The sequence below is a fragment of the Equus caballus genome, chromosome 14 (assembly GCF_041296265.1).
Source record: "Equus caballus isolate H_3958 breed thoroughbred chromosome 14, TB-T2T, whole genome shotgun sequence".
Lineage (NCBI taxonomy): Eukaryota > Metazoa > Chordata > Mammalia > Perissodactyla > Equidae > Equus > Equus caballus.
In genome coordinates this window covers 53,860,118-53,883,529 of record NC_091697.1, presented here as the reverse complement: position 1 = coordinate 53,883,529, position 23,412 = coordinate 53,860,118, and the positions used below count along the sequence as shown (strand labels likewise).

General features: G+C 40.9%; 1 protein-coding gene across 28 annotated transcripts in view; it reads right to left on the bottom strand.

The window, feature by feature from the left end:
- Positions 1-13: 13 nt before the first annotated feature.
- CDC25C (cell division cycle 25C) overlaps positions 14-23,412 on the bottom strand; it is a 34,416-nt gene continuing 11,017 nt past the window's right edge. For 13 of the 28 annotated variants that reach the window (XM_005599378.4, XM_023617626.2, XM_023617620.2 and 10 more), the window contains 8 exons: positions 20,349-20,504; positions 11,060-11,212; positions 9,543-9,644; positions 8,352-8,414; positions 6,966-7,064; positions 6,311-6,444; positions 5,811-5,922; positions 2,867-5,623 (listed from right to left, as the gene is read on the bottom strand). In XM_005599378.4, the coding sequence (XP_005599435.1) occupies positions 5,474-5,623; positions 5,811-5,922; positions 6,311-6,444; positions 6,966-7,064; positions 8,352-8,414; positions 9,543-9,644; positions 11,060-11,212; positions 20,349-20,504 (969 nt within the window). In that variant the 3' untranslated portion in view covers positions 2,867-5,473. Of the gene's footprint in view, positions 794-2,866; positions 5,624-5,810; positions 5,923-6,310; positions 6,445-6,965; positions 7,065-8,351; positions 8,415-9,542; positions 9,645-11,059; positions 11,213-20,348; positions 20,505-23,412 lie in introns of those variants that run through there. The other 15 variants (XM_070234195.1, XM_023617623.2, XM_070234202.1 and 12 more) reach the window with 4 other exon arrangements.

Genomic DNA, 23,412 nt, shown 5'->3' with positions numbered 1-23,412 from the left:
AGCACAAGGGCACTTGCATTTCTAGTATCTTTTCTTTTAGAATTTGCACATGTATGATTTCATTTCCCCCATAAGTATCTTCAAGGGTAAGATTCAGTTGTCATTAACCCCAATATTCTGCCAAGATGGGTGCCAGACAGGTGAAATAGCTTTGCTGGGAGCAGATCTGAGGCAGATCCCGGGACCGTTGCCAGACTAGACTCCAAAATTCAGCCCCTTCTGTGTTATCAGGGAGGAAAAAGGATTAAACTTCCCTCAGACTAAATAGCAGAGATTTCCCTGGACGAAAAAAAAGATCATTGAGGAAGGTGGCTGGAGAGACCATTTAGGAGCCTCATCATTTTCAGATGATGTTTCAGAGGGCAAGCTACTCTACCAAGATCTCTCGCTAGATAGAAACACAGCTGTGCCCAGAACCCAGGATTTCTACCCATAAGGATAAGGATATTTGTTGGGCCCAGGGCAGATTCCCACCTGGTCCGAGGGTAAAGATACAGGCAGAATGTCTTGGAAGAATGGGAACTAACCAGTACTTAGAGAAGAGAGTGATGAACGGAAATGCAGGGTTTCTTCCCCTAACCCTCCAACCAAGCCCTCTCCTTACCTCCACAGCCGGCCTGGCAGAAGGCCAGGAGGGAGGGTATCGAGAAGCTCAATATAAACCTGTAAGATTTATTGGCTGCTGCTTCTGAATATGGCCATCCTGCTGTGGCCTCTGGGGGGCATTTGCCGATGTAATCAGCCCAGAAAGAGAGTCATTCCAGCCAGGGGTGTAAATCACCCTTCACAAAAGCTAGGAGAGAGACATGTGGCCCTAGATAAGGAAGGAGACTGATGTGGCCTCTGTGCCCTTTCCTCCCTTCTCCTGCCCAGGGGGAGCTGGTTCCTGAGCTGTAATGCACTTTAAATGGAGTTTGTGCTTCATTTTAATCTATATTTGCCCTGCCAGTCTTATAGGAGAGCTGGGAAAGTGAACATCTGGGTACTCAGCTTTTGTACAGGGCCTGTTTCCCCCCAGCTCCACCCTACCTCTATGTACCTTTCCCAAGCCCTCTCCTCCAGTAAAGTTAGGAAACCTGTAGCGGGGGAGCTGATAGCCCCCCCTTTCCACTTCACTCTGGCAATAGTTTCAAAACAGAATTTACAAAGAGAACAGTAACAATTTCAGGTGGTTGGGATGCTAGGAAAGGGCTGAGACCTATGAATCAACAAAGACAGGGGGTAGTCAAGGGGTGTCACCTCTGCTTTCCTCCTCCTTCAGCAACCAAGCCAAATCAAGTTCGGGGTAGGAGGTAGGTTGGGAAAAGGCACTTTCTCAGGGTGCCTACTCAGAGTATCTACTCAATGCTATCCCCATGGAATGGACCAGGAAGGCAGGAACAAAGTCAAACTGATGGGCTAAGAGCAATGCCCAATTCCACCTGTAAGAGGTCAGCCTTATTGTGAGAGTAAATGAGATGCTTGGAGCATATTTCTGTCTGGGTACTGCAGTGGAGAGCCTGACATCATTGGGCCTTTAATGAGGATTGGTAACTAAGGCTAGGGGAGGGTTGGGGAAACCTCTGCAAATAAATATGACTCCAAGACTAATATTGACAGCTCCTCCAGCACCCCCTCTCCCCACCAACCATGTTCTCTGCGACTGCCAACACCTGCTAGATAAGCAGCATTGCCGTTGGGAACCTGGTGGATAATGACAAATGAGCCAGTCCCTTCTACAAAGATGATGTTACTCAGCCATCGTTCAATTCAATATGTCTTTTGAGACTGATTATGGGTCCAGCTTTGTGCCAGGTGCAAAAATGATTAAGACACAAACCCTGTCCTGGGAGGGCCTTGCAGTCCACTGATTGGGGCTCAAAGGTCCAAAGGTCCTGTATCTTACTCCACTTTCATTTGTAATCTTGGTTTTCTGCCTTCTATCAAGAACCTCTTTCACTGTTGAGCTTTAATTCCTGCTGCTATCCTAGCTAATCTCAGAGTATTAGCAGTATAGTGAATAATAGTTAAGAGCACAAGCTTGGGGGCTGGCCACGTGGCCAAGTTCGCATGCTCCGCTTCGGCGGCCCAGGGTTTTGCCGGTTCGGATCCTGGGCGCAGACATGGCACCCTCATCAGGCCATGCTGAGGCGGCATCCCACATGCCACAATTAGAAGGACCCACAACTAAAAATACGCAACCATGTACCGGGGGGCTTTGGGAAGAAAAAGGAAAAATAAAATCTTTAAAAAAAAAAAAACAGAGCACAAGCTTTACAGACTGCCTGGATTCAAATGCTATTTCCAACACGTGCTGGGTGACCTTAAGCACGTCACTTAACTTTCCTGTGCTTCAGTTTCCTCATCTGTAAAATAACAACAGTAGCTACTTCATATAACAGTTGTGAGGATTAGACACATTTAAATTGAGTAATGGGTTTAGCATAGTGCCTGGCACATAACAAGCACTGAATAAATGCTACCCCAGGTGGCATGCAGGAGTTAACTATTCTGTGAACTTAGCCAGCCCCCCACACCTGACCTGCTGCTTTGGAGCTGGAAGCTACAGTACTTCCTCCTTTGGCTGAATATACTAGCGGGCCAGAGTGTTTGTAAGGATGGGAACGAAGAGAATTATTTTCTACCTTTTCAGTTTCTTGAGGGCAGGGACTGTCACATCTGAATATCTGTGGTACTTAGGAGTGACAACCCTAGATATATGTTTAAAGGCATTGGTGTTTCCCTAACATTCTGCCTTAACTAAATGGGGAAAGAAAATCCTCCATGCCTCCCAATTTATACTCCTGATAAGGAAAGGGAAATGCTCCTCCCCTCTCTGTAGCAGAGGTCAGCCAGCTCCTAGGCTGAGATTGACAACCAGAAGCAGTTTTCAGTCCAAAAGATTTCCATTCTTTATTACTTGACTTCATGATGGACAAATACCAGTCAGAGCAAGGACACCGGTGCAGAGCTAACCCCCTAAGACGGCCTTGTGCCGAGGTTCTGAGCTAGGGTCTTAGTGTCTGCCCTCAGCCTCATTTCCCAAACCCAAGCAACCCTATGACCTGGATTTCTCAAGAACCTACAATTGAGGCTCTTACATATTTAACACCTAATACAGTGCTAACTTAGGAAGACACATTGTTCATTGATGAGGATTTGGTAACAACAAAATTCATTAAGGAGCCATACTGCCTGGGTAAAAATCCAATTCCACCATTCATTAGCTGTGTGATCTTAAACAAGTCACTTAATCCCTCTGTTCCTCAATTTCTTTATCTGTAAAACATGCATAAAAATGACTACCTGCCTCATAGGATTGTTGTAAAAATTAGTTTATATATATAAAATGAGTTCATAAAAAGTTTTGTATGCAGTAAGCAGCTGAAAAGTGTTAGCTACTGTTGGTATTGTTCCTTAAAATAACATGAATCAAATCACACGGTACCTATATAGTTGGAGAACATTAAAAGAAATCATATGGGAAAATGTTGCCCTTTAGGCAAATACAACTTTTCACAAAGTAGATAACTAAGTAAGTTCTAGTTTTTTGTTTTGTAACTCAGAATTTCCACTTAACTGAGATAATTGAAATGTGAACACATGTGCACCAATCTCTTCCCAGGTGGGTCCTTGGTTCTACCTTTCTGGGGAAAATTATCAGGAAATGACCCAATAGGGAAGGCAGTAAGTCGGGGAGCCCTCCTCACACTTGGAAGTGGAGGTGCTTCAAGCAGTTTCCTCCTCACACTAACTAGAGTTCCTTCTTGGGGGTCGGGCAGTGTGTGTGTGTGGGGGGGGGGGCGCTGGGACAGAGGAGCAGCATCTTTCCCTTGGCCATCCCCACCTAGTGTAGCAGCAGCTTTTCTCTCCCTTTTGCCCCCAGCCCTTCTGAGCTCTGAGCTCAAGGGCTCAGGGAGAAGGCCAGAGAGGTAGCTTCCCTCTGGACAGACAGGCATGAGCTAGGAGAGCTATGACCGGAGGCGGTAGGCTTCAGTGGCTGGCTTAGAGAATACAGCAGTGCCCTCTGCTGTGAAGCATGCATGTGGCACTCCAGGAGCAGAGCACTTGCAAACCGTGCAAAATCAGAGCAGCTACTGCCCTCCTTCCCTCCTGCTCACTTGTAAAAATTCTCTCTGCTCCAGAACCCAGCAAGATGTCATTTTTGTCTCTATTCTATCTCAGTCTGGGCTTCAGAGCCCTTGGTCCTTTTCTGGTCCTGTGCTATGACTACTACTAGGATAATACCAGAGAATGACAATGTTCAATCAATTCCACTGCCACCTAGACCAAGTATGGCTGTATCTTACTATGCTGACAGAGCCTACTCGCCTTAAAGAGCTCTAAGAAAGGAAACCCTGAGCTATTGTTGAAGACTGCAGTTCACAAAGTCTCCCTTAAGTCCAACTGATCTTGCTTGGTACTTTTATATTCTTTGATTCCTGTCTTCACATAGCACAAATCTCTACTTCCAAGCATCCTAAATCCTAAACTTGTCTTTGTGAGATGTGAAATGGAGTGGGGAAGAGTCTGGGAAATGGGAAAAGTTAAAATCCCATTGAGACTGTAGATAAGGAACCTTCTGATCTCAACTCAGACCTATCAGCCGCCTTAGAGAATGTCAATCATTGTGGTTTTCTGAGCCTAGATACCAGAGTGCTGAGTCTGGGGCACACTTTCAGCTAACTCATACCATGGAATGATCTAGGAAAGGAAAGCCTGAAATATTGCTGAAAAATGCAGGTTAAAAGGTTTTCCTTAACTCCAGAGCAGTGGTTCTCAAGCATTGGTGTGCATCAGAATCACCTGAAAGGGAGATTACTAAACCCCAAATTTCTAGGCCCTAACCTCAGAGGTTCTTATTTAGTAGGTCTGGGGTGGGGCTCAAAAATTTGCATTTCAAACAAGTTCAGATGATGCTGATGGTCCAGGGCCCAAACTTTGAGAACCACTGGTCTAGAGAAAAGCATCATGGCCTCAGCTCTGAACAGAGATGGTTACACCTTTATGTCTGAAGGAGACTGACCTTATACAGATCTTCTAGGGGCAGACTGGGCTCACAATCACATCCCTCATTCTGCAATGTTTATTTTCCCATTTAAGAAAAAGAGAGAAAGGGAAACAAAGAAGGAAAATACAAAGATGGACAACTCTCTTGCATAGCCAGAAGCACAGGGAGAGAAAGAGCTGGCTGGCTTGTGAGAAGATATGAGTAGTTGGGAAGAGAATGCAACTGCTTCCTGAAGCAACACAAATATGTATGCAACCCAAGGCTACAGCCTTATAGAGCCAGCTCCAGGACTTAACCACAAGCCAGCAGCTTTACTGAAACCTAACCAATCGCCAGGCCTGGGATTCCATTAGTTTGGCAGCCTGTTGATTTGCAGACATCTTTTAACAATCTTGGGTTAATACATAGAAGATAGCCTCTTTCTGCTCAGAGTTTCTACAGTGTCTTTTGACGACTCCCAGGCAGCCAGGGGCTGACCCGTTATCATGGGCTCACGTCTTTCACCAGCAAGGCAATCTGCTCCTGCAGCTGCCGCTCCCCTTCCCATGCTTTGTTCTGGCTCCGACACCTCAGCAGCTCAGCCTTATGGTCCTGGTGATGCATAGGGCAGTAGCTCTGTGGTTCACATAGCTCCTGAAAGGTAAAGGACAGAGTAAGGGATCCTCTAGACTCCTGAACTCTGCCTACTAAGTATAATAAGGAGGCTAAGAAGGAGCAGCAGTTTTTTTTCAGAGGGATTTGCACACCCTGGGAGTTGCATGTTAACGTTGGCTCCCCCAAGTCTGAGTTCCCCTGTTGCCCCACATGCCCTTTCCTTTACCATATATTCTGGAAAGAAATCTCTGTAGCCCCCTTTGAGGATATATAGCTCTGGGTAGTACAATGCAGGATACCGGTTCAGAGCCCTGTCCTCTTCTCTCAGAGAGCGGCACCTTTAGAGAAGATCCAGAGATGGGTGGGGTAGAAAGAAGCAAGGTTAGGATTTCATTGGCCATTTACTGGGGATGGGGAGAAAGACTAGACTATTGCTAACTCCAAAAAGGACCTCCAGATCTCACTATTCTTGCAAAACAGGTTCAAGTAGCACACTTTCTCCTTTCCTCCATTGATGGCTCATTCCCAATCCTTTTTTCTTCACTGCTCCACATTTTTAAATTGTAGAAACCCTTTCCTTCCACCTCCCTAACATTCTTCAAACTGCAGTAGAAAGCATTTGTTCATTTCAGTCTCTGTCTGAACTGCTCTGGGAAGGTTCCCTGGTTGTAAGTCTCAACTCAAGATCCATTTCCACCACCCGCCCTACCCCATGTAGACACTCACATTCGGGGACCCCTCTCTGAGGAGAATTCACAGTGGAACACGATGATTATTCTTTTCTGGGTGTCCAAAGGGACAACGGGCTTCTTCAGAAAGAAGTTATACAGTTCTTCCTGACTGTACAAGTTTAAGGCTCCCTGTAGAAGAATTTTAGTAAGTACTTCCTTAAGGGCCTGTGGACAGTTCCAAAACTTAGAAATAACTGGGATACCATCTTGGGATGTTTGGGCCAGGAAGGCTAGACTAAAAGCACTTTCAGGGCAGAGACCTAATTATATCTCTCTATCTACCCCCAGGGCCTAGCGTAGAGCTTGGTATGTAGTAGTGCTTGATAGATGTTTGTAGAACTGAACCACCCTAAAGTGTGGAAATCATTGTGAGGAATGTCTATGAGCAGTAAGTGTTTGCCAAGTGTTTCTCAGTCCTTGGGTTAATGCTTTTATTTCCAGGTAGGAGCCCTTGGCTCCTATAGAAAAAAGGGAGATTGGTCTAGGAAGGAAAGAGAAAGTAAATTGTTCAAGATGTACAGAATTGGAACAGGAATGAGGACTTCAGCCTTGATGTACTCCAAATGTATAATCTATGCCCTGGTTTTAGAGTTCATAAATAGAAAGCTATTTCCAGCTCCTCCCTACTAATGACCCCAATGTAACCTCACCTGGATGTGTCCTCCCAGGTACTCATATGGATAGCGGCAATCAATGATATAAAACTTCTCAATCAGACCCTGGAACTTCCCCGACAGCAAGGCAGCCACCTGCACAGAAACTGTGATTGAATACCCTGCCCACTGTCACTCCGAGGGAGAGAAGAGCCAGTCACACAGTTTCTTATTTGCACTCCCTTTAGTCACCCAGGACTCCACTGTATTCCCAACCTCCAAAGTCCTCCTGTGTTTGAAATGTGGCAATGGCTCAACTCCACTCCACATAAGAGGATGAAATAGAAAATGGCCTTTTTGGAGAACCAAAATAGCTGGTATTGCCAGGACACCAGGGAAAACCATATTCAGGCTACTCATCTGGAGGCAGGCATGGCTGCAATCAGCCTCTCAGAAGACACCCAAGGGGCCCAGGTAGCAGCTACAGAAGCCAATTTTGCATGAAGAAATGGGAGATGGTTCCCCACCCTCCACTATAAAGGAAGAAAGCAAGTCTTTCAGAAAAGGATATGGAAGGAAAGGGTTAATACCCAGAGGAGGAAACTTAAGCTACTTGTAGGAGTGTAAATTGGTTTAACCTTTCTGGAGGAAACTTTGTGAATACATATAAAAATAAATATAGTTACACTTTGACTCAGCAATTTCTTTTCTAACATCTTAAGTAAACAGGAAAGTACACAAAGATGTGGCACAATAATATTCATCTCAGCATTGTTTTAGGTTATGAAAATATTACAAATAAATATTCAATAATAGGGGTTTGGTTAAATAAATTATACATGTCAGTATAATAGAATATTACATAGCCATTAAAAGGATAATACAGATATCTTTTTATTGATATAGAAAGATGTTTACAATGTCTCACTAAGCTAATTGCAACACTACATGTTCATTATGATCCTATTTTTATAAAACATACGCCAGAATAAAATGTGGAAGGCCATAGGAAAATATTACTAGTTGTTATCTCTGGTGGCAAGATTATGGGTAGGGTGACTAAATAATTATTGCACAAACCAGGACACTTTTGAGAATGAAAGACAACACTATTAATAATTACCCTGCATTAATAGGCATAAAAGGGATTATAACATGTAAACCAGGATGTAAGGTCACCCAAATTGGGTGATTTTTCCTTTCTTTTCTTTCTTTCCTTTTCTTTCTTTCTTTCATAACAATTATATATCATTTGTTTCATTAAAAACAAAAGTGACAGAAGAATGGGATAAAAGGGAGTCCTTTAATCCAGCTTCAGCTGAATGAGGAGCCCATGTGAGTAAACACAGTGACAGAAATACAAATGAAAGTGGGGATTTTAGGGACAGAATAGACCAGATGGTAGCTTACGTAACCAGTTACCATCTCCAGAAATCTGCTTACTGTTTCTGGGTTGACGTACTTCAGATCTTGGTGTCTCCCTGACACGGTTGGCAGCACACATACCTAGAAATACCCAACAGCTGAAATAACAGCAAGTTTTCTATACCCAGATTTGAGATCAAAGACCCATATATCATCCTTCTTTCCAAATGACCTTTAAAATCCCAGATGCCTTCAAAAATCAATGGTGTCTATAATATGCATATGCAGCAGTTCTAAGAACTGATTCTAAGGGACTAATTAAGGATGTGTACAAAGTTTTAGATTTAGCTACAAATATGTCTATCTTGGTATAGTTCACAAAAGAAAACTGTAAAAGTAAATATCCTATGAGAAGGGACTCATCAAGAAATTATGGGCAGCCAAAAAAATGAAATACTATGCTATTTAAAAATGATGAAATGATGAAACAGAACTGTTCATTGACATGAAAAGATGTTCCTGATACATCAAATGAGGAAAAAACCCCCAGTGGATCACAAAACTATAAACCATTTTTTTGTGGAAAAACAAAAAATATATCTGTGTATGTGTGTTTGTGAAAAGACAGAGAAAAAAGTCTGGAGGAATATATACCAAGACGTTAAAAGTAATAATACTGTGGTTGATACCCTTTGGGGTAGATTTCATTTTCTACCTTTTCTGTAATCACCAAGAATTATTTACATAATTTTAAAAGATATTTTTAAAAAGAAAAAAGTAAGGAGCCAGCCCAGTGGCATAGCAGTTAGGCTCATGTGCTCCGCTTCAGCGGCCCAGGGTTTGCCGGTTCAGGTCTCGGGCACGGACTTACCCACTGCTTATCAAGCCATGCTGTGGCAGGTGTCCCAGATATAAAATAAAGGAAGATGGGCACAGATGTTAGCTCAGGGCCAGTCTTCCTCAGCAAAAAGAGGAGGATTTGCGGCAGATGTTAGCTCAGGGCTGATCTTCCTCAAAAAAAAAAAAGATAAAGAAAAAAGTAAAAAGCCTCACACTTTCCTCACTGCTCTAGATTTTCCCAGAATGAACAAGGAATACTTTAGCATCTGAAAGTCTTAGGGCCTAGATCTACCACCACGCACCTTCAGGATATCAAAGAGTACTTAGTGAGGATGCATAATTATACCTAGTGTCTTCTGCAAGCAGAGAAGAAAAGATTCAGATCCAAAATGACTCACCGAAATATAGAATGGATGTAACCAAACTCACCTTGGAGAAATCACCAATCAGATGCCCCTGGTTAGAATCTTCCTCCAACATGTGAGTGATATTAACGTCACAGAGAGAGACTGTCTTCTTTAGACCTAAGCCCTGAAGATGACAAGATTCCTCTCACCCCCAATCCTCATGTTAAAGGTTTAAAAACCAGGGGATGGAAGGAGTGGAGACTCATTAAAAATATGCATACCCTTTGATCTAATAATTCCACTTGTTTTCCTAAGGAGATAAAGATATGCACAAAGATTTGGCTGTAAGGATGGATATCTCAGCATGTTTATAATATAGGAAAATTACTAATAAATTAAATATTCAATAACAGGCTCGTGGTTAAACAAATCATATTTGACATATTATAGATTAGTATTATACCATAAAAAGTATATAGTAGGTTAATTTCATTAACATGAAAATAAGTTTATAATATCATTAAGTAGGTTACAAAATACGTACTTTATAATACTACTTTAATAAGAGAAAAAAATATTTGCATAGAAAAGTTTTTTGGGGGCCAGCCCTGTGGCCTAATGGCTAAGCTTGGCACACTCTGCTTTGGTGGCCTGGGTTCGGTTCCTGGGTGCAGACCCACAGCACTTGTCAGCAGCCATGCTGTGGTGGTGACCCACATATAAAATAGAAGAAGACTGGCATGGATGTTAGCTCAGGGCAAATCTTCCTCAGCAAAAAAAAAAAAAAAGTGTCTGGAAGAAAATACATCAAGTGTTAACAGTAATTATCTCTGGCCTGTGAGATTATGGGTATTTTGCAACTGCTTCTTTTTGCTTATTTGCTTTTTCTATACTGTCATATACTGATTTTATAAAATAGTCAAATATATTTAGATTTTTTTTTTAAGTAGGGGTGGGGGTTGAGGGCTAAGTTTTTCAGAGGTTGTAATCCACGAAACCAGTGTGCTCTATGATGCTGTTTCCAACAGAATGCAGGTAAAAACAGCAGTAAGTATCCTTACCAACCTAAGTTCCTTGTATTCTCTCAGATCTTAAAAAAAAGAGGGCTGGGAAGACAGCATGACAACGTCATTTCCAAAGAATAATATAACATAGATATTTATTGATAAATATTTTACATATGGATGCAGATGTAGAAAAGGGAAAAAGAAAGATGGAAAGAATAAAGAGATAAAGTAAAAGTAGGGGCTGGCCCGGTGGTGTAGCAGTTAAGTTTGTGCACTCTGCTTTGGCAGCCTGGGGTTCACGGGTTTGGATCGCAGGCACCAACCTGCACACCACTTGTCAAGCCATGCTGTGGCAGGTGTCCCACATATAAAGTAGAGGAAGATGGCATGGATGTTAGCTCAGGGCCAGTCTTCCTCAGCAAAAAAGAGGAGGATTGGCAGCAGATGTTAGCTCAATCTTCCTCAACAAAAAAAAGTAAAAGTAATGAGGAAGAAGACAAAAAGGATATACTAAAGCAATCTCCATACTAGAAAAGTAGAGAAGACAATGAAATAAAAGATTAAACAGATTTTCATCTTAAAAAGTTCTTACCTTCCTGAGCTCTCTGTGGCTAGAACAATACTTCTTCTTTACTTTATCTGGTATTGGGTTGTCCTTGAATTTTACCACCTGCTTCAGTATTGGCCTGTTCAAATTCTCTGGCAATGAAGGAGAGCGATACAGCCTGCTTCTGTTCAGAGATGCCTGTTTGGGAATATCAAACCCCTAGGTTCTTACTCCTCAAAGTATGTCTGTAGCCCAGCAGCATGAAATCTCCTGGGAGCCTGTTAGAAATGCAGAATCCCAGGGGCTGGCTGGATGGTGCAGCAGTTAAGTTCGCACGTTCCGCTTTGGCGGCCTGGGGCTCGCCGGTTCAGATCCCGGGTGCGGACATGGCACCGCTTGGCAAGGCATGCTGTGGCAGGTGTCCCACGTATAAAGTAGAGGAAGATGGGCACAGATGTTAGCTCAGGGCCAGTCTTCCTCAGCAAAAAGAGGAGAATTGGCAGCAGATGTTAGCTCAGGGCTAATCTTCCTCAAAAAAAAAAAGAAATGTAGAATCCCAGATGTTAGGCCTCATCCCAGACCTACTGAATTAAAAATCTGCATTTTAACAAGATGCCCAGGTGATTTCCAGAAACACTCAAGTTTGAGAAGCAATCCCCTAGGTAAGCAACCTGTCTTCCCCTCCTTATTAACATTTTTCTCCTCAGACTGCATGTTCCATCTCCCCTAGATGTTTTAACTCTAGCCAAACCAAATTCTCCAGCTAACTGTCTTATGTGTACCAATTCTGGTAGGAGAAAGCAAACACAAGCTAAGTTCCTCCAGTCATGTGATAAAAAACAAACCCAAGTCCAATTTCTCTATAGGATCCTAAGACACTGACAACAAGATTTAAGGACCCCAACAAAACCAGTCCACATTTTATATAATCAATATTCTACACTTCCTAGGATCCCTGCCAGTTATCTCCCTATGTCTAAACTGCCCTGCTGCAAGCCACTGAGGACTGGACCACATTGCTGGTTGAGCACACCTATTTAGTGGCCTAGAACATGTAAAAATAATCTGGGTCCATCAGGCTCCCTCTTCTGGGATTCTAACTTGGAAAATGGAGAAACAATTAGGCAGCAGCAGATGCCAATGCTTAAAAGGAAGAAGCCAAGAGATAAAGTAAAGGCCATGAGGCCAACGATGAATGGATAGATGAACCAAAGCTATGGCAGGAGAGGACACATAGTAAAGGATTCAGGAGCAGGCTACCCAGCCTCCGTGACAGACTTCCCTTCCTATAATTTCAATTTTGCCCTGAGAAGAAGGGCAGGGGAGAGGCAGATCAGGATTTCAAATTTGCTGGCCTTGGTGCAATCTTTGTTTATTCTAACCAAAAGAGGGTCTCTAGAACACGGTGTAGGGGCCGGTCCAGTGGTTTAGTGGTTAAGTTCCCCTGCTGTGCTTTAGCAGCTGAGGGTTTGCGGGTTTGGATCCTGGGTGTGGACCTACACACTGCTCATCAAGCCATGATGTGGCGACGTCCCACATACAAAATAGAGGAAGATTGGCACAGACACTAGCTCAGGGTCCATCTTCCTCACTGAAAAAAAAAAAAGAAACATACCGTAATTGTTAAGCTAAGGGCTTATTTTAAAGAGTTTGGAATTAATTAGCTACTAAGTGAAATATATCCATTTTTTTTAGTGTTATATCTAAGAAATCTTTGCCTAACCCAAGGTCACAAAAATTTTCTCCTGTTTTTTTCTTCAGATGTTTTACAGTTTTAGGTTTTACATTTAGGTCTATGATCCATTTTGTGCTAACTTCTACATATGGTGTGAGGGATGCATTGAGGTTTTTGTTTTTGTTTTTCATATGGATTTCCAATTGCTCCAGCACAATTTGTTGAAAAGACAAACTTTTCAACATGCAACTGCCTTTGTATCTTGGTCTAATTATCAGTTGACCATATATGCATGGGTCTGTTTCTTGAATCTCTATTCTGTTGCACTGACGCTTTAGAGTTTTGGTAGCTATTATGATGGTGACAATGAAGGTGATAAACATCTTTTCGGGTTTCATATAGTCCAAGGATAAGAAGCCAGAAATAAATGATAGTAGGAAACTACTTTAACAAACAGACACAGCCACTACTGTTCTGACAGACTCTTTCCAATACATTTACATGAAAACAAAGGGAAACATCGCAAACAGGGTCATGGAGGGATGATGATGATGATACTTTAGCTTTGTCTAGTTAGCTGGAAGTTTCCCAGTTCCTAGAAGCTGGTGTAGGGAGACACTAGGACCAGCTGGGATAGATCACACTGGAAATCAATCTATTATTGGTTTTCTTTTGTTGTTGTTGTTGTTTTTTGTTTTTGTTTTGAGGAAGATTAGCCCTCAGCTAACTACTGCCAATCCTCCTCTTTTTGCTGAGGAAGCCTGGCTCTGAGCTAACATCTGTGCCCATCTTCCTCTAGTTTATACGTGGGATGCCTACCACAGCATGGCTGCCAAGCAGTGCCATGTCCGCACCCGGGATCCGAACCAGCGAACCCCGGGCCGCTGAGAAGCAGAACGTGCGAACTTAACCGCTGCACCACCGGGCCGGCCCCCTTGGTTTTCATTTTTTAAGGAATCGTTGGCCTTTCCAAATCTGGGGGTTTTAAGCTCTGAAAAGGCCAGAAAGAAGAAAAGGAAACTTGCTAAGCTTGATTCTACCTGCAAATTTATAAAAGGTTTAATTGAATAATTGAATTATTATTTTGTAAACTAAGGAGGCATCACCATTTCCTCATAGCCTATACACTCATAGGCCTGGCTTCTGTCTGCACTACTCTACTGCTCTTGTCAACAATCTTCATGTTGCCACATGTTGCTTCCACCGAGTTGGCTACTCCCTTCTTCTTTGGCTTCAACAGCACCTCCTAGCTTTTTTCAGTTCAGCTCTAGGGTAGGCGACCCCTATACTAAAAGAACTGTGATGCTTCTCTCTCTCTCTTGCTCCTTCTTAGTCTTCTTTGTCTGGCCTCTTCGCCTACCAAACCTCTAATAGATGTTGGATTCATCAAGGCTAGGTCCTGGTCCTTTTCTCTTTTATCTCCTCACTCTTGCCATAGGTGATTTTTTTTTCTACCCATGAATTAAAATTTTCTCTCTATGCTGATAACTCTCAAATTTCAATCACCATTCTTCAAGACCTCTGCTCTTACTTCTAACCATCTGTATACACATATCTGCTTAACGCTTTTTGAGTACCTACTAGGTGACATAGCAGTGAAAGAGAGTGAAAGAGACAGACAAACAAACAAACATACTCTGTACTTCACAACTAGAGTGACCAACTCATCCCAATTTGTCCGGGACTTTCCTAGTTTTGGCATTAAAAGTCCCATATTCTAGGAACTTCCTCAGTTGCAGGCAAACCAGGACAGTTCATCAACCAGTTCTCAACTAAATATCTTCTGTTTGAGGAGGCCTTTCCTAATTACCCCCATTTAAAAGTTCCCTTCTATTAGTCTCTATCTCGGCCCCCATTTTGTTTCTATCATTACACGTGGACAATTTGCAATAGTTAAATTATTTTGTCTGTTATGGCAGTCATTTGCAATTTGGCTACCAAGCATCCTATTTTAGCAAAACCTCAAATTAGATGGGAGGCAGCCCTACCTTCCAATAAAGAGGCCAAAGGGGGAAGATACTCCCTTTTCCATTCTCTTATAGCCAACTAGATATTCCTGCCTGATTTTTGAACCATGAGGAGTAACACAAAAGCATGGTATTGGTTGAGACATTTTTATGCATCAGAGTAGAGAATATAGTAGGTGACAGCAAATGTCCCTGAGCAGCAGAGTCCAGCAGCAGGTCAGATTATGTTCTGTGGCAGGGTGCCAGTAACGGTGGCACTGAGTGTCCAGCCAGCAAGTGGTAGCATCCCAAGCACAATGTTCCTACAGAACTTCGGCCAGGCCTTACCTTGTTTTCTGGCCTTCCTGGTAATTCTGAGTTCCCCAGTACCCTCCAGAAAATCCCTTTTCTACTTGAGGTAACTAGAATCAGTTTCTGTTATTTGCAACCAAGAACTCTAACTAGACCATCTATTAACTTGATAAACATGGGTGATTTTTTGTTCTCTGATGTCTCCCTGACAAGAATTTAAACTCCAAGAGAGCATAAATCTAGTCTGTTTTGTTCCCATTGTATCACCAGTGCCTAGCACATTACCTGACAGTTAACAGGTACTCAATAAATATTTTTTAAATGAATGAATTAGAAATCACTAAGGTTATACCAATCTCCAAGGAGTTCACTGCCTTACACGGTACCTACTTTCATTTAGCATCAAAAAGGCAAACCAATAACAAAAATCCCCACCATTTTTCTAATCTAAAACCTACTGCTATGCATACTCTTATACAGAGGACTCACAACTGAAAATGATCTTATGAGTCACAATCCAAGAAAATGAGCCCATAAAGGGATTTAATATAAAGACTAACAAAATAAATACCTAACAGCCATATGCTGTTCTTCCATGTAAACATACAAAACTTTCAGAGTATTTCCTGGCGTCAGTCTATTTTAAATCCACTCTCCTATACCATCTATATGACACAATTCAGAACATATCTGAGACTATGAAAGACCTTCAATCAGCATAGATTCAATTATGTTCACTGTACTGTACTTATAATTTCACAAAAGCATATTAACACACCATAGACAAATTTCCACCAATAAAATTTAAAATAAAAGGATTTTCTTTTTAATCAACATTAAATTCAACTTACTAAATAACACTGGTTGAGATTTGACCATATTAACTGCAACACTTTGCAAATTAAATACGAAGACTAACTAAAATATATTTGTAAAAGCAACACTAAATGTTTATTTTACATTGTTCTTTTTTTTTCAGAAGGCCTAGCAAACTTTTCTCTATGCTAACTATCCCTAACTTGCTGTTTTTCCACAAATCTACTCTCCATTATCAGCAAGTCATCAGAAATGTTTGTTTCAGGAAGGTCACTGTCAATTCTCCCAATACACATCCTGCTCCTTTCACATTATATCTTGGTTCTGTTGTTTTCCCACAAACCAACGAAATTAAAACAAAACAAAATTTAATACTATGTTATAGAACAGTAGCTCTCAAACTTTAATGTGCATCAAAATCACCTGGAGGGATTGTTAAAGCACAGATCATTGGGTCCCAGCCCCAGAGGTTCTGATTCAGAAGGTCTGGGGAGGGCCCATAAATCTGCATTGAGAAGAAGTTCCTACCTCTTACAGCTGCCGCTACGCCAGGGACCATACTTTATAGAGGGTTCTAGATCTGCACGACCCACTATAGTAACACTAGCCGCAGGTGGGTATTTGCATTAATTAAAACTAAAAAAAATTAAAAATTCAGCTCCTCAGTTGTACTAGCCACAATTCAAGTGCTCAATAGCCAGCCACATGTGGTGAGTGGCTATTGTATTGGACAGATATAAAAAAACATTTCCATCATCTCAGAAAGTTTTACTGAACAGCATTGTTCTAGATAATTGATTCACCATCCTTCTTAACACTTTAGTTCATTCAAACACAGGGTATTCAACTTTACCGATCTTACACAAAAAGCGACTAACACTATTATATGTCCCTAGGATGACTTTTACTTCCCAGATATCTTCAGCAGGAAACACCATAATATTGCTAAAAACATAGGCTCTGGAGTCAGGCAGATCTTAGTTTAAATACCGGCTCTGCCACTTGCTAACTTTATGACCTTGGGTAAGAGACTGTACCTCATGGCCTAATGTTCTCCTCTTAAAGAGAGATAATCTTTCAGGACTGATACGAGAATTAAATGTGATGATGGATGTAAACTGCTCAGCACACGGTGCCTGGTACATTCTAAGTAGTCAATAAATGGGAGCTATTATTATTACCTGGCTTTCATTTTTCCTTTCCACTCTAGCCCATTACTACCCTCAACATTAAAGTCCATGCTACTTCTCTACACTCGTACAAAGTTCACTGACAATCCATGGAGAGTGTGACTTCTCAACTCCTCAAATATTTACACCAAGCTTCTCCTGCATTCCACATTAACCTCTCAACAAACTGAGATGAAAAAAAATCTGCAACCATCCTCTATCACTCCGTCACCAAGAATTCAAATGTGACATGTTCTCAAATTGATTAAAATCTCCCCTGATTCTCACAACTTTCTACACCAGTTCCTTTCTATCTCGTCAGCAATTTTCAATCACATGACTGTTTTTACTTTACTGAGTCTACGCAATGACATTTGGCTCCTGATCCAGGCTTTGGTTCATCATCATCTACTTCTCTGCTGCCTTCACTATCAACTAGGCTTCCTTGACCCGTTTTTCATCTACCATTGGCAACCTCCAAGCCTTACTTAGTCACTCCTGGAGTTCCAAAGTGCCTTGCTTCCAGGAAAAAGCATTCTTGTAGGAAGAGGGTATACCATGCAGGTTTGTCTTATAGGACCTTAAAGATACCATTTTATTAGCCTTTTACTAATTCCCTTCCAGTTTCCAAAAGTTGACTATAACTTTATCCACACTCTTCAAGATCCTCGTGTAACAATTTCCTCTGAGTCAGATTACTTAAACTTTCACTTTGCTAAGGACGTCAAGGTCATTGAGCATCCCTGATCTATCAGTCTTCTTCATAACTACACACATTTTGATTCTTACGCTATAATAATTAAGCACTTATACTACATTACACTATAATAATTAAGGACTATTAATTGGCAAGTATAATTCTAAATGCTTTATGTGTAATTAACTCATTTAAACCTCACAACAACCCTATGAATAGTTACTAAAACGATTTCTTTTTTATAGATTAAGGAATTCAGGCATAGGGAGATCGGATAACTTACCCATACAGTTACAAGCGGCAGAGCCAAGCTATGAACCCAGGCGGTCTGGCTCCACAGTCTATACTTTCTAGACCACTATGCTCCATAGACTCCCATGATCTTGACTTTTCCCTCTAATCTCAAATAATTTAAAAGTCACCCTCCAATCCGGGCTGGGAATGGTCCACAGATAGGGTTAGTTAGCTTTCGCTATTATGTTTTAATTTTTTACAAGGAGAATATCTTCAAGTATAATTTGTGAATTAAAAAATGTATAAAATGGGGCCGGCTCCGTGGCTGAGTGGTTAAGTTCGCGCGCTCCGCTGCAGCGGCCCAGGGTTCAGATCCTGGGCACTGACATGTCACCGCTCGTCAGGCCACGTTGAGGCGGCGTCCCACATGACACAAGTAGAAGGACCTGCAACTAGGATATACAACTGTGTACCGGGGTGGGGGGGGGGGTGGGGACGGTTGGGGAGATAAAGCAGAAAAGAAAAAAAAAAAGATTGGCAACAGTTGTTAGCCCAGGTGCCACTCTTAAAAAAAAAAAAAAGGAAGATTGGCAACAGTTGTTAGCCCAGGTGTCAATCTTAATAAAAAAAAAATGGGGCCGGTCTGGTGGTGCAGCGGTTAACTTCGCACGTTCCGCTTAGGCAGCCTGGGGTTCTCCGGTTAGGATCCTGGCTATGGACATGGCACCGCTCTGCAAGCCATGCTGTGGTAGGCGTCCCACATGTAAAGTACAGGAAGATGGGCACAGATGTTAGCTCAGGGCCAGTCTTCCTCAGCGAAAAGAGGAGGATTGGCAGCAGTGAGCTCAGGGCTAACCTTCCTCAAAAAAAAAATGTATAAAATGACCTACTACAAAGCTACAGTAATCAAAACTATGGTACTGGTATAAAGACAGACATAAGACCAATGGACTATAATACAGAGTTGAGAAATAAACCTTCACATATATGGTCAAATGATTTTCAACAAAGGTATCAAGACCATTCAATAAGGAAAAGATAGTCTTTTCAACAAATGGTGATGGGAAAACTGGATATCCACATGCAAAAGAATGAATATGGGACCCTGACCTAACTCTACACACAAAAATTAACTCAAAATGGATCAAGACCCAAATTTAAGCAATAAAACTATAAAACTCTTCAAAGAGTTTCTGTTTGGGGTGTTGAAAAAGTTCTAGAGATGAATAAGTACATTCTCAACAACAGGAAGATACTTAACGCCATCAAATTGTATACTTAAAAATAGTTAAAGGGTAAATTTTATGTATATTGCAGTTTACCACAATAAAGAAATGTATAAAATGAGTAAGTACATAAAATTGACCCCTCTGTTTGCGTCCTAGATTTCTCCTTTCTGATTCTTGAACAGTGCTATTCCTGTATGTATCCACTACTTCATTATGTCTCCTCAGTAGCTAGCACTCCTTCTTCAAGAGCTCTTTCTCTCTGCCTTTAAACTTGGAGTCATTAGCCTTCATTTTCTCCTCTATGCAGATGGTCCTGAAATGTACATTTCTAGTCCTGATGGCTCCAATGCCTCATTCAGTATTTCCATTTAAATTTCCTTTGCCACCTCTAACTCAAATGTTCCAAACAGAACACCTTAGTCTCTTTGATTTCACCTTTCTTTGCAAATTCATTATAGCACCACCATTTCTCTAGTTACTTAAAGTTAAAAATAGTACCCTTCTAAACTCCTAGGTCCTTTTTTCATATCACTCTGTCATTCATAGCACTTTTGACAAGCTATCATTATGACAAACTGGTTTTAATACTTTATCATATTCACAACAATCCCATTGAGGAGGTATCCTTTTATTATTATGCTCTCCATTTTATAAAGGAGAAACTGAGCCCTAAGAGTGTTTAAGTGTCTTGCTCCTGGTCATGACACTAAACAAGAGAATAAGACTAGAATCTACTATATCACATTTGCCTTGCATAATGAAAAAATTTAAAAAACACATCCCTACACATATTTGTCTCAAAGAAATGAAGTTGATTCAGAAATGCTAAATGCCTCAGAAACTATCTTTGACAAATCAGTATGTGATCAATAAGCCATAGGCTTCAGATATTCCTCCCAGTGATATGGGGAGGATAAAAGAAGACAAAAAGATACACTGTAAAATACCTGAAAAATCATGCTAGGTATATTCCATCCATTACCACTATTCTAGAGGCATCACTTACACCAGATTACATTGATGGTGATCAACTCAAACTACTAACTAGAGCCTTCTCACCCAGCAATAAGAAGAATCCCACGGTAACCTTATACCCTATCAGTCAGGTAACACTTAGAGTGTAAAGACCGTATCTTCTTGATCTCTGCAGACCTACCACTTAGTACAGTGACTGCAACATGTTAGATATACAATATTGTTTATTCAAGAATGAAGGAAGATGAAAAATGCAAAGATACCATAAGAGAGCACTTTACCTTGGCCTCTTCTTGATCATCCAGGGAAAACTCCATCAATTCATCTGAAAACTCCTCTGTCTGGTCTTCTAGTTCTGGATTTTTATCCAGTTTTGGAACTCTAGTAATGGGGCTGCCCAGATATTTCATTTCATTTTCCACCAAGTTTCCATTGTCCTGTCAAGTATACTGACTATTAAAAACTACCCAGGACCTTTACCTTATACCATATACAAAAATTAACTCAAAATGAATCAAAGACCTAAATGTAAGAGCTAAAACTATAAAACTATCAGAAGAAAATATTGGGGGAAAGTTTCATGACATTGGATTTGGCAACAATTTCTACACAGGCAACAAAAGAAAAAATGGATAAATTGGACTTCATCAAAATTAAAAACCTTTGTGCATCAACGAATACTATCAACAAAGTGAAAAGGCAACCCTCAGAATGGGTGAAAATATTAGCAAATCATATATCTGATAAGGAATTAATATCAAGAATATGTAAAGAACTCCTATGACTCAACAACAGAAACAAACAGGACTTGAACAGACATTTCTCCCAAGAAGATATACAAATGGCCAATTAGCCCATGAAAAAATGGACACATAACTTGTAGTCATTTTGTTGTTGCTAGTGCCATTGAGTTGATTCCAACTCCTAGTGATCATGGGTACAGCAGAGTGGAACCCTGCCCTGTCTTTTTGCACTATCCTCTCATCTTCAGGCGCTATATCAAGCAATGCCCCGCTACTATTCATAGGGTTTTTGTGGCCAATTTTTTCGGAAGTGGGTGGCTAGGTCCTTCTTCCTAGTCTGTAAGCTCCGCTGAAAACCTGACCACCATGGGTGACGCTGCTGGTATTTGAAATACTGGTGGCATAGCTTTCAGCATCCCAGCAACATGCAGCTGCTACAGTATGACAACCAACAGTTGGCTGGTGTGGTTCCCTGACTGGGAAACGAACCCTGGGTGCAGCCGTGAGAACGCTGTATCTTAACCACTAGACCACCAAACTAGTCATTAGAGAAATGCAAATCAAAACCACAATGAGATACCACTTCATATCCATTAGAAGAGGTATTAAAAAAAACCTCAGAAAATAACAAGTGTTGGTAAGGACATGGAGAAATTGGAACTCTTGGGCATTGCTGTAGGAAATGTCAACTGGGGCAGCTGCTATGGACAAAAGTATGACAGTTCCCCCCAAAATTAAACATAAAATTACCATATGATCCAGCAATTCCATTTCTGGGTATATAACCCAAAGAACTGAAAGCAGGGATTTGAACAGATATTTGTATACTAATGTTCATAGTAGCATTATTCACAATGGCCAATAGGTAGAAACAACCCAAATATTTACTGACAAATTAAGGGATAAACAAAATGTGGTATATGCACACAATGGAATATTATTCAGTCATAAAAAGGAACGAAATTCTGATATATTCTACAACATAGACGAACCTCGAAGACATTATGTTAAGTGAAATAAGCCAGATACAAAAGGACAAATGTTGTATGATTCCACTTACATGAAGTACCTAGAGTAGTCAGATTCATAGAGACAGAAAGTAGACTAGAGATTACCAGGGGCTGGGGGGAGGGAGGAAGGGGGAATTATTGTTTAATGGGTAGAGAGCTTCTGTTTCAAATGATGAAAAAATTCTGGAAATGCACAGTGGTGATGGTTGCACACAACACTGTGAATATACTTAATGCCACTAGACTGTACACTTAAAATGGCAAATTTTATGTTATGTATATTTTACCACATTAAAAAAAAAATCACACACACAAAAGACTATCCAGTAATTTACCATGTTCCAAGTCTTCCCTTCCTCCAAGAAATAAAAAACATGAAACATGATCAACTTTATCTACTTAGGACAGGATATATTAAAATGGCTTTCCCATAGGATTGAGATTAGAATCCAAATCTCTTGAGTATCCTGAGTCCATAGTCTATTAAAAGCAAATGAGTGCTTGGGTAACTTAAGACTCTAGTAGCTAAATGGACAAATGACACAATCATTCATCAGAGGAAATATACATGGCTAATATTCACATGAAATCACTACTAATTATTATTATTATTATTATTTTTTTGGTGAGGAAGCTTGGTTCTGAGCTAACATCTTTTGCCAATCTTCTTTTTACTTGGGGAAGATTGTCACTGAGGTAACATCTGTGCCAATCTTCTTCTATTTTGTATGTGGGACACTACCACAGCATGGCTTGATGAGCTGTGCATAGGTCCATGCCTGGGATCCAAACCTGTGAACCCTGGGCTGCTGAAGTAGAGCATGCAAACTTAACCACTATGCCAGCAGGCAAGTCCCTGAAATCACTACTAATTATTTTTAATGTTGAATAAAATTTTTTACCCAATTAGTAATTTTTTAAAAATCGTAGCAAATCATTTATCCAAATGAGCTATGGATTGCTCATTAAAATGTAAATTCTTATAAACTTTTTTGGAAAGGAATTTGGCAATATGTATCAAAAGTCTTGGGGCCAGCCCAGTGGCACACGATTCAGTTCACACATTCTGCTTCGGCTGCCCGGGATTCGCCAGTTCAGATCCCAGGTACGGACACGGCACCGCTTAGCAAGCCATGCTGTGGTAGGCGTCCCACATATAAAAAAAAAAATAGAGGAAGATGGGCATTGATGTTAGCTTAGTGCCACTCTTCCCCAGCAAAAATAGGAGGATTGGCGGCAGATATTAGCTCAGGGCTAGTCTTCCCCCCACCCAAAAAAAAAAAAAAGCCAAAAAAAATAAAAATCTTAAAAACATTTATATCCCTTAACCCAATAATTACAATTCTTGGTACTAATCCCCTAAAGAAAGAAAAAAAAATCTGACATACAGGCAAAGATTTATGCTCAAGAACTTACAAGAGACCATTATTTATAAAAGCAAAATTTGGATACCACTAAGTGTCCAACAATGACCAAGTAATTAGGTAAATTATGGTCCATTTATCAGAATAAAAGCATCTGTTAAAAAATAAAATTTATTAAGAGTTTTAATATTAACTTTAAAAGTAGGATATAAAGTTATATGTAGGACA